General features: G+C 62.5%; 1 protein-coding gene across 3 annotated transcripts; it reads right to left on the bottom strand.

Annotated features, from left to right (window-relative positions):
• Positions 1–621: 621 nt before the first annotated feature.
• CD40 (CD40 molecule) lies at positions 622–9,002 on the bottom strand. 3 transcript variants are annotated; one of them, XM_064391797.1, is made up of 9 exons: positions 8,669–9,002; positions 7,374–7,455; positions 6,681–6,806; positions 6,439–6,582; positions 6,126–6,225; positions 5,136–5,197; positions 4,781–4,879; positions 4,323–4,348; positions 622–4,035 (listed from the first exon to the last, which is right to left on the bottom strand). In XM_064391797.1, exons 1-9 carry the CDS (start codon positions 8,714–8,716, stop codon positions 3,880–3,882), a joined length of 843 nt encoding a protein of 280 aa, XP_064247867.1. In that variant the 5' UTR covers positions 8,717–9,002; the 3' UTR covers positions 622–3,879. The 3 variants fall into 3 exon arrangements, with proteins under 3 accessions (XP_064247867.1, XP_064247866.1, XP_064247865.1); XM_064391796.1 differs by lacking the exon at positions 8,669–9,002 and adding an exon at positions 7,531–8,629 and having other exon boundaries at positions 622–3,957; XM_064391795.1 differs by lacking the exon at positions 8,669–9,002 and adding an exon at positions 7,531–8,624.
• Between the last annotated feature and the right edge of the window lie 1,499 nt (positions 9,003–10,501).

Here is a 10,501-nt window from a genome sequence, read left to right on the forward strand (position 1 = left end):
TCTGGGCTGCAGGATGTGAGGAGTTCCAGCAGTGAGGGAGCCTGGTGGGGCTGGCAGGGACATTGGGTGCTGAGAGAGTGGTGGAGCATCCAGCACTTCTGGCCTTTGCAGAACAGCAAGGCCTGGGGCTCTCACAGTGGTCAGTGCCTGGGGCTGCTGCACAGCCTGGTGTGCAGGTTTGGGGAGGGGCTGGCAACTTGGCAAACCTCTGAGCCTAATGTCCCAGTCCCACCAAGGTGATCCTGTCCCAAGGACCTTGTGTCAAGGCACTTGCCAGGCACCTGGTTCAGCACCATCACCTGTATCCCCCATCCCCGTGGCATGGCTTTGCACACATGGTGGGTTTGCCAGCTTGCTGCTGCCCACCCCACCAGCTAATGGGACAAGGCTCAGGTGGGTCTGGGGCAGCGTGGAGACCCCCTGTGCTCACACTCCCACAGTACAGATCGGTGCTGTCAGTCCCATCCCCGCTGCAAACTGTAGGCGGAGTAATTTGCAGATGACAAATATCCCTGACAGTAAATATTTTTCCCACCCTCATCCCTCTACAAGCAGATAAGGTGGCAGCACTGTAGCAATACGGTTGCTGGAGGGAGACAAAGTCTTTGGCAGACTTAAAAGTCTATTGTGTCCCTGCAATTATTTATAGATAAAGAGAAGAAAGCCAATAAGCAGAGAATGGAGCTTCACAACTGCATTTGTTATGATGATGATGATGTTATCTCTCCCTCACACCCACACACACACATCTCCAGTGCATGGAAACTCGCTGCTGGCAACAATCAAATCCCCAGCCAGGACAAGGCAGGACAGACTGGAGGCTTTACCCTCTTGTCACTGACTCATGCCCAGCCTGTCTTCCCCACCAGCTGAACCCACCACACAATTCCTGTGGCTCCCCTGGAGTATCACCTGCAGGGCCCCTCTGAGGGGTCCCTCTGTTTCTGGCTGCAGGATGTGGAGACCAGGTGCTCTTTGTCCCCCTAAAGCAGCCCCTTGTGGGTGCCTTGTGGTGAGGGGACCCGGGGTTGCCTGCAGGGAGTATGGGACTGGCTGGGTCCTCACCACCTCATGCAGCAGGACCCCAGAATGTGGGTGCTCCCCACTGATGGCAGGGTGCAGGGGGACTCTCAGCTGTCCCAGCTCTGCGTGGCCAGGACCTCCTCTCCCATCCCACACCACTACTGAGAAGAGAAATGTGGGTGTTTGGAGGGATCTGGGATTAAAGGACGTGGCAGGCAAGAGTGATGGAAGTCACTGCCAATAAGTGCATTTCTGCAACCAGTGGAGCAGAGACACCCTGAGTGAGAAACATTGACTGCAGCGTGGGAAGAGGTTGGGAAGCACCGTGTTCTCCCTTTTCAGTGAGCACTGCAGGAGCCAGTGGAGGACACCAGGGGACTGGCAGGGCTGGACCCACAGAAGGCAAGAACAAGTTGAGGGGTCAAGACCTGGAGTGCCACTGAGCCAGGCACCGGGGTCCCTGGGTGACGTGTGTGACACCGGGGCCCTTGGCCAGCCCATGTCTCCCCATGTCCCAGGGTGCTGCATGGCATGGTTTGGCTCCTGCTGGGGCAGAAGTCCTGCACCTCCCCAGAGCATGCACAGCCACTATTCCTCCCCAGGGCTGGAGGTGCAGGAGGGCTGTGGGCTCCTGCCAAGTGCTCAGCCCTGTCTCAGTGGGACCCCCACCCTGAGAAAGCCCCAGGACGAGCTCTCCAGCTGGTGAGATATTGCCCAAGACAGCGACTGGGAACCCTTAACTGGACTGGAGAGTGGGATGATTTTTCATTGCTTCCTCATAATAAGAGGACAGGAGTAAGTGACTAGTACAGTCCGTTCACTCGGTAAAGATTTATACAATCACTTCATCCGGTAATTGGTATTCTGGGGAGAGAGAGCAAGCTGCAGCTCCAGCATCCGCCTCTATTTGTTTTATCTCTGTCTTTCTCTTTTTCTCTCCCCTTTTCAGAATGAGTAATTCTGTCCCTCACAATCCCATTTAAACAGAGCATTTGCAGAGTGAATAATTAGTTACATTCAATTAGGCCTCACGCGCTCTCCCTTCTCACTTTGGGGGACAGACGTGCTAATGAGACGGTACATGTGTGACACAGGGCACTGAGCACGCTGCACGCCAGCAGGGAGGGGTCAGCCTCGGGGGATGTGGGGAGTGGCCCCAGAGTTCAGCCTGCCACCTGGGGACACAGTCCTTTGGAAACCATCTGGGGCCACAGGCTTCATGTTTGGGGCGAAAGACTTTGCATCTGTGGCCCACGTAACACCTTCTCCTCCAGCAGGAGCAGGATCACATCTGTCCCCAGAACTGGGTGTTCTCTGGGCTGGTGCCAAGGGAATGCTGCCCAGCCTGAGACCATCCCACCAGCACTGCTGGGATTGCCAAGCCCTGAGAGGAGGGAAAGCTGCTGCCATGTTTTTATCTCCCTTATTAAACCTAACATTAGGTTTTAAGAGGAGCCTTAAATAATGTGCCACTGCCTGTACTGGCAAAGTTGCTCCATGCTCCAGCTGCTCCTGCTCTGGGATTTATGGCCTTTCTCATGCCGTGCTGCCTGTGTTCAGATAGTGCCGGGTCACAGGCTGAGGCTGCTCCCAGCACCTAAAGCCTCAGTGCTGCTGCAGCCCCACACCAGCGCTCTGGAGCCCGGGGTGACTCCACTGCTGCACCGCAGCACCCACAGCGCTGCCCTGCAGCGCGATGGACCCCACTGGTGCATTTTACTGCCAGAGCAGTGGGGCTCGGGGCACGGAGCTGCCTGCTGCAGGCAGCCCTGCCCGCATCCCTGCTCCTCTGGCGTGGGACACGGGCTGGGCACGGCTCTGCTGGGACAGCTGCGAGGCCCAGGGAGGGCAGCCACAGGGGATGCGCATGCAGGGGAGTGGGGCCAGCCAGGTGTGCTGGGGAGGGTCTGGGGGCACGCTGGGGGTCAGCACAGCTGATGGCAGCTCTTCCCTCCCTCCTCTGCCTTGGGAGCACCCGCCCATTCCCAAAGCATCCTTCCTCCTTCCCGGCACACCAGAGCTGGGAGCGCCGGTCCGGGGCCGCCGGTGGGCGGCAGGGGCTCGGGGCTGCTCACGCACAGGGGCAGATAATCGCGTTTAATCACACGGTGGAGGCTGACGGGCGGGGGTGCGGGGGAGCCGCGGGAGGGGGCCCCGCGCTGGGCAAGCCCGTGGCCAGAGCCCCCCGTGGCCAGAGCCCCCCGAGGCCACCGGGAGCGTAGGCGGGACGGGGCGGGCGGGCGGTGCCGGTGCCGCCCCGCGCAGCCCGCGCCGGTGCCGCAGCACCATCTCCCGGCCGCCGCACGCCGCTGCCCGCGCTCCGGCCCGGGGCCGCCGCTCCTGCCTTCCTTCCTCCCTGTCCGGATGCCAGCAGGCTCTGCTCCAGCACGGGCAGCGCTTCCACAGCACCCCAGACGGGACTGAGCTCTGCCGTGGGGATCTCACACCAGCAGCCCCCCTTCCCAGCCCTGGCTTCTCCAGCACCCAGGGAGACGGGGATCTGTGCTGGGGTCTTCCTGTCAGCAGTGACACTCTGCTGTGGCCAGGGGCTCTGCAAGGGCTCAGCAGGCCAGCAGCCACCCAGGTCATTGCATCACCTGGGCAGGAAGCAGGATGGGGCTCTGCTCCGTGTCCCCACGTGGGCGGCCAAGCCTTGCTCCACCAGGGCAGCCCTGTGCAGGTGACCAGACCAGGAGCTGTAGTGGTATTCCCGTGGGGCGGTTGTGCCATGGTCCATTGCAGCATTACATCATTTGCAGTCAGGCCAGATGCCAGATTTCCTCCCCAGCTGGAGAGGGGACAGAGGAGATGGTGCTGTCCAGTCTGTGCTCCTGTCGGGGGCAGTGCCCTGCGCCTTCACAGCATCTCCTGCTCCGAGATGCGGCTCTCCTTGCCATCCTCCTGGGCCACAGGCTGGCCCCTGAGTAGGGTCTCCTGCACAGGCAAGACATTCTCATCCTGCTCCGTGGGCTGCTGGGTATCTGGGTTCTCTCCGGGCTCCCCAGCCTCTATCTGCACAGGGGCAGGGGTCAGGGGCAGGCAGCTACATTCCCCCACTCTGCACCCACGTATTTCCACAGGCTCCTGCTACACTCCCTTGCAGGCCAGAGTATGGGTCCCCCCCAAACGCTCAGCACTTGCCAGCAGCACCCTCCGGTTGCCCCAGCCCCTGCCCTGCCCTGCTCAGCCCCCAGCCCTCCTGCATTGCAAAGCCACAGCCCCTGCTGCTGCTGGCACATCCCCAGCCATGCCCAGGCAGGATCCCAACCACTGCTGGAGGGGGCTCTAGGTAAACTCACCTCCTTTGGTACTCGTCGCCTGGAATCTGGATGGAAAGAGGGACAGAGAGGGCAATGTTCAGGGGGAAGTGCTCCTGCCCTGCAAGGAGCTTCCCGGGGTCAGAGCCAGGGCTGGTGCTGCTACACCACAGGTCCTGCAGCTCACGTTATGCCTGCTGCCACTGCCAGGCTGGGCAGGCGGGGGGGCACAGCAGGAGCCAGAATGGACTCGTGGGGCACCAGTGCTGTCACCCAAGAGCTGGCCCAGCTCAGGCTGCAGCAGTGCCAACACACCTGCTCCCAAAGACAGAGCAGGACTCAGCAAACCCTGTCCTGCTGATGTCCCAGAGGAGCCTCCTCACTCCCAGCAGAGCTGCTGCTGTCCTCCCTGGCTCAACCCCTCAGCCCTTTATGGCCCCTCCAGCCAAGGTTCTCCCTCCCTCGGCCAAGGCAGCAGCTCACGTGCTTTAGCCCCTCACCTGTGTGCACCAGGCAGTAGATGCAGACACCCACGAGGCATGTGACAACTGCAGCTGTGATGGGGATCAGCACTGACAGCGAGGAGCGCCTGCTGGACTCTGCAGGAGGACACAGGTCAGTGAGGCACCCACGGGACACGGGGTCATGCCCCAGCCCCACAGGGACCCCTCATGGAGACAGAGGCAGGGAGGCATCACACTGGCCATGCATTCAGGCCTTCCCCTCCCAAAAACACCACGCATGAGGCCAGCTCTTCTGAGTGCTGCAGGAGCTGGAGCCCTGGGGTGCTCTGTGCACTGGACCAGCCCTGGGGTGCTCTGTGCACTGGACCAGCCCTGGGCAGCAGGCACTTACCACAGATCACATCCGAGGAGTTCGTCCCTTTCACCTTCACCACCAGCCCCTTTTCCTCACAGCTGCAGGGAAGAACAAGACCATGTAACCACAGCAGTAATCTCAGCTCAGGGAATAGCTGGGGCTGGGCTGGGGCTGGGCAGGCACCTGAGCTGCCCCAAAACACATCCTGCTCTGAGCCCACCAAGCTCCAGTAGGGCAAGCAGGGGGACCCCCACCAACACAGCTGAAGCGGACAGCAGGTACACAGCTGGGTACCAGCCCTGGGGTTTGGCCTGGAGTTGCTGAAACTGCTGAGGATGGGAACAAGTTTTGGGACAAGGCACAGGACGGAGCAGACCTGTCCGGTCAGGGAAGCCCCCAGGGCTTGAGCACTGTAGCTATGACAGAAAAGCTAAGATGGGCTACAAGTGGCTCTGTGGGGAAGTAATTTCTGGGCATAGATAAAAGCAAAGTGAAATCCAATGGCTGGCAGCTGAAGCAAGACTAATTCAGCTTGGAAATAAGGGTCATGTTTCTACCAGGAACTGCAATTAACCCTCAAGCAGCTTTCTAAAGACAGGGATGACCTGCCAGTTCATGGAATCCTCAAAGCCAAACTCCCTATGGAGAGGGCTTGTGCTTTGGCTGATGACTACAGCCACAGAGAGCACTGGGAGGGAGAACCTGAACAGGGCATGGGGCATCCCCATAGATCCTGATCCCTTACTTCCAGCATGGATGACAGCATGGACACCCCTGAAGGGACAAGCAGTCTGTGCACAGAGCAAGGGACAGACACAAGTCCCTGAATGTCTGCCTCAACCTCAGCCAATGCTGTCCTGGACCACACCATGCTCCTAGCCCTGTTCGTCTCGCTCTGGCCCTAAACCAGCCAGATGCTGTGTCCCTCAGAGACCAGCCCAGTCCCCAAGGTCACCAAGAAAACTGGCAGCAGAGGATGTGCTCACTGGGGCTGGTGTGAGGACATGGTCTGTACTCAGACAATACCTTGTCCAGGGGTGGCACGGCTCGGTTTTAGACGAGACGTTGGAGAAGGTGCCTTCTGCACAGGGCTCACAGGGGGATGACATCCTGTCCACGGCCTTGGCTGGAGAGGAGCACAGATGGCAGAAAGGTCAGCAGGGCTATGGGGGGTGAGGGCTGAGGGGGCAAGGGGCTGCAGAGTCCAGATGTGCAGCATGCCCCGTGGCAATGGCACTGCTCTCCCAAAGCCCTGCCACGCTGGGGGAGCTCCCATTCCCTGAGGTCAGCACTGGCAAGGCTTCAGTCCTGTTGAGTGGGAACAGCTTGTCAGATTTACCTGCCACAAAGCCAGAGCCAAGCTGGCAAGGCTGGTTCTCCACGCAGGTCTGGCAGCTGATGTCAGAGCAGTGCGTGCCAGCCCGGCACTGGCACGCCGTGTTGTGTGTTGCATTTCCTTTCACCTTCTCAATGAGGCCGGCATCTGGGCAGAGGGAACATGGACGAGGTGAGACACCAAGCAGGGGAGCCAGTCCCCCCAGTCCCCCCAGGCTGGGGTCAGTGGTCACAGGGAGCACTTACTGCCTTCACAGATATCATGAGGAGCACAGTGCTTCTCCTTGGTCCAGCTTGGCTGATAGTGCCCGCTCTCACAGGGGGCACAGACAGAGTCTTCTGTTTTATTGCACTCAGAGACCAGCTTTTCCCCTGCAATAGAGGCTGGTGAGGAAGGGGCAAGGGGTCCTTCCCTCTCTACAGAACAGCACCTCTGCCAGCAGGACAGGGGAAGGCTGGCAGCTGTGGATGCCAGGACTGCTGCACTATTCTGCATGGAAGCCAGGGCTGAAGGAGTCAGCTCGCCTGATGACCACAAACACTGCAGGGGCCAGGTGGGGAGGGAGGGCTGTGGGGCCACTCCAGGGACTGGGAGATGACCTGACAGTGACAGCAGGAGCTGGCAAACACCATCACAATTTGCTAGTGTGAGCACTCTCCCCACAAAGCTGCCTTTGCCATGGGGTCCTGTAGCTGCAAGAACACAAACAGTCCCAAGAGAGCTGTGGCACATTTGGTGAGGCCCAAGGGATCTCCAAGACCACCCACAAGGTCCCAGCTGCTCTATCACTGAGATGACACAGGGAGGTGAAGCTGTCAGCATTGCTGGCAGTGAGGTGGAGGGGCTCCATCACACCAAGCCAAGCTTGCCCCGCTGCGGCCAGGCAGTATGTCCTGGCACAGCCCAGTTGTGACATCCCCAGGAAAGGGTTTCCATACCTGGTCGACACCGGTTGCAGCATCTGCCCTTGTAGATATACTGCTTATCAAAGCATGTTAGGGCATCAGCAGGTTCCCAGCACTGGAAGAAACAAGACCTGTGAATTCATATCCAACGCTCCTGCACCACTGCGCTTCCACAGACTCGTCTGCTAACCTGCACCCTGAGGTGAAGGCTTCCCCACGCTGCTCTTCCCACACCTCCACTAACCACAGACCACAGCAGCCACCCACGCTGCCTGATGCCATCTGTGCTGTCTTTGAAGTGGGGTAGCAGTGATTCCGGCAGCGTTGCTCCACATTTCCCCACGTTTCCTACCAGAATGTGATTGCACATTACCCTGTGCCCCTGCCAACAGTACTGCAGTACCTCACAGGGGGAGCAGTGATCACCAAGCTTTCACGCCCAGAGCACTGCCAGCCCCTTCCCAAGGCTGACAGGCCGTCCCTGAGGGACAGGAAAGCCCCAGCCAAGCGCATCACCCGTGCAAACTTTGCCAGAGCCTGCCCTTGCTCCTCCTGGCAGGGGACTACCTGCACAGGGAAGGGTAAAAAGAGGCAGGGAATGAGCTCTCGGGCAAGACAGCGGGCAAGAGGGCACCCGGAGCACCGTTCCTCTCGCAGAGCCGGCCCCTCGCTGCCCATCCCTGTATCCCGGCAGATCCGCCTGGCCATCCTGCGGAGCGGGACGGGGGCTCCGGCAGAGAGCGAGGCAGAGAGGGCCGGGCCGAGGGTGCCATGGACCCAGCACGGCCGGGCACAGCCCACCCCCGTGGGCACCTCGAGCGGCCCCGGCGCGGGACAGCGACGAGGCTGCGGGGCCGAACCAGCCGCCCGCACGCAACCGAGAAGTTAAAGGAGCGCCGGCAGCCGGTTCCAGCGTCCCGCCCGACTGGGGGGTCCCGGCCGAGGGTCCCGGGGCTCGCCGCTGCCCGTCCCTGCCCGTGGGGACCCCCGGGCCGGCGCAGGGCGGGGCTGGGCTGCCGGGCCCGCGCCACCGGAGGAAAGCGAAAGCGCGTGGGTAGAAGTCCTGCAGAGGATACCAGGCAGTCCAGGCAGCTCCTCCGCCCTGCCTGGGGCCCGGCAGAGCGGCCCCACGGAGCCGAGGCGGCAGCGACGCCGGGTCCCGCTCTCGCCATCGCGCACAGCCCCGTGGCTCCCCGGACGGGGGGGTTCGCCGAGGGGACGGGCCGGAGCGTGCCCCTTCCCGGAAAGCCCGGCGGGACACCGAGAGGGAGGGATCCCCTCCGCCTCTGCCCCCGTCCCGCTCCTGTCCCGCTCCCGGCCCCACTCACGCCCAGCATCGCCGCGCAGAGCAGTCCCCAGAGCCCCAGCCGGTTCATGGCGCTGCGCCCCGGCCGCCGCCGCCGCCCTCCTAAGAGCGCTCGGTCCGTTCCCGCCCAGGAAGGGGCGTTGGGCCGCCCCGGCCGGGGCTTCCCCGCCGGGCCCGGCTGCGGACCGCTCCCCGCCGGCTGCCCCGAGCCCCGCGCTGCCCGCCCGGGAGCCCCGGCCCGAGCCACGGCCGCAGGCAGGAGCAGGGGCAGGGGCACGGGCAGGGGTCGGCCGGGGTCCGTGGGGATGGGAGGGGAGCGCCTGTGCAGTCCCCCCGCAGGATCTCCAGCTTTCACTTCTTCTTTCTAACAGCAGCTCAGAGCGGGTTTTTTTGGGTTTTTTTTTTTTTTTTTCTTATTTAGCTTTTCAGAGCCCCTGAGCTGTCGCCCTGGAGGGCCCCCCCGACTGTGGTCAAGGAGAGCCCCTCTGGCTGCAGCCCTGGAGAGCCCCCCAGGGCCGCCAAGAGCCCTGGCCTGTGCGGAGTGTCCCCGCAAATACGTCAGTGCTGAAAGGGGAAGGGGCAGCAGTGCGGTGCCGTCGCTGTACCTTCGTCTCAGTTCCCCAAAGTGGTTCCCAGCCACCCCCAGGGAACTTCCAGGATCCGTGCCCGCTCCGGAGACGTTTCCGGCACTTCCCTTGGCATTGCGGTGGCTGGGCAGCGAACGGTGGCTCCTCGGTGCCCCGGTCACCTCGGTGCCCCGGTCACTTATGGCACTGCCGGAGAGGACACACGGCAGCAGCCGCCTGCCCGGTCACAGTCACGGCCCCGGCCGGAGGCTGCTGCCACAATCGGCCAGGTCACAGCTGCTCCCGGGAGAAGGGCAGCGCGCTCCCCGCGGGCAGCGAGAACTGGAACCGAGCGCTCTGGATTCCCCGGCCCAATGTCACTTCCCAGAAGTGACTCACCCGGGAGCACGAAGGGTCCCTGGGGAATCTTGAGGGCAAAGAGGGCGGCTGCGGAGAGAAGGGGATTTCTGGCCCCGGCTGCCGTGGGCCTGGCCTGGGAAATCCCCGCGGCGTCGGGCAGGGTCTGCCTGCAGGGTCTCCTGTGGCCGCGGGCTGTGAGCGCCCCTCTCCCGGTCCCGGTGCTCCCGGTCGGCAGGAGCTGCTCGGGCGGGAGCCCCTGCGAGAGCCCCCGGTCCCGCTACCCGCACAGCGGGCAGAGTGCCGGGGCAGCTGCTGCTCGGGGCTGGGGGCACAGCACGGGAACGCCACCCGTGGAACGGGATAGGGACACTCCGGGCCTGGCCCCGCGTCTGGTCCGATCCCGACTTCAGTCCCAGTCTGATCCTGACTCCGGTCCTGGTTCTCGGTCTGATCCTGATCGCGGCCCCAGTCTCAGAACCTGTCCTGCTCTGATCCCCACCCCGGTCCCGATCCTGACACCGGTCCCGGTCCCAGTCTGATCCCAGTCCCTGTCACAATCTGATCCTGATCCCGATCCCGGTTCCTGTCCCTGTCCCAGTCTGATCCTGATCCCGATCCCGGTTCCTGTCCCTGTCCCAGTCTGATCCCGGTCCCGGTCCCTGTACCAGTCTGATCCCAGTGCCTGTCCCAGTCTGACCCCGATCTCGGTCCCTGTCCCAGTCTGATCCCGGTTCCTGTCCCTGTCCCAGTCTGATCCCGATCCCTGTCCCAGTCTGACCCCGATCCCGGTCCCTGTCGCAGTCTGACCCCGGTCCCGGTCCCAGTCCCAGTCCCAGTCTGATCCCGGTCCCGGTCCCGGTCCGATCCCGATCCCGATCCCGGTCCCGGTCCCGGTCCCGATCCCGGTCCCGATCCCGGTCCCGGTCCCG

The sequence above is a fragment of the Passer domesticus genome, chromosome 16 (genome assembly GCF_036417665.1).
Source record: "Passer domesticus isolate bPasDom1 chromosome 16, bPasDom1.hap1, whole genome shotgun sequence".
NCBI lineage: Eukaryota > Metazoa > Chordata > Aves > Passeriformes > Passeridae > Passer > Passer domesticus.

Excerpts from the sequence above, each read along its gene's own strand:
- CD40 (XM_064391795.1), bottom strand. The coding sequence starts at position 7,710 with ATGTGCAATCACATTCTGGTAGGAAACGTGGGGAAATGTGGAGCAACG. Across the intron at positions 6,583-6,680 it reads TCATGATATCTGTGAAGGCA|ATGCCGGCCTCATTGAGAAG; the intron begins GTAAGTGCTCCC and ends CCCTCTGCCCAG. Across the intron at positions 4,349-4,780 it reads CTACTGCCTGGTGCACACAG|ATTCCAGGCGACGAGTACCA; the intron begins GTGAGGGGCTAA and ends CTTTCCATCCAG.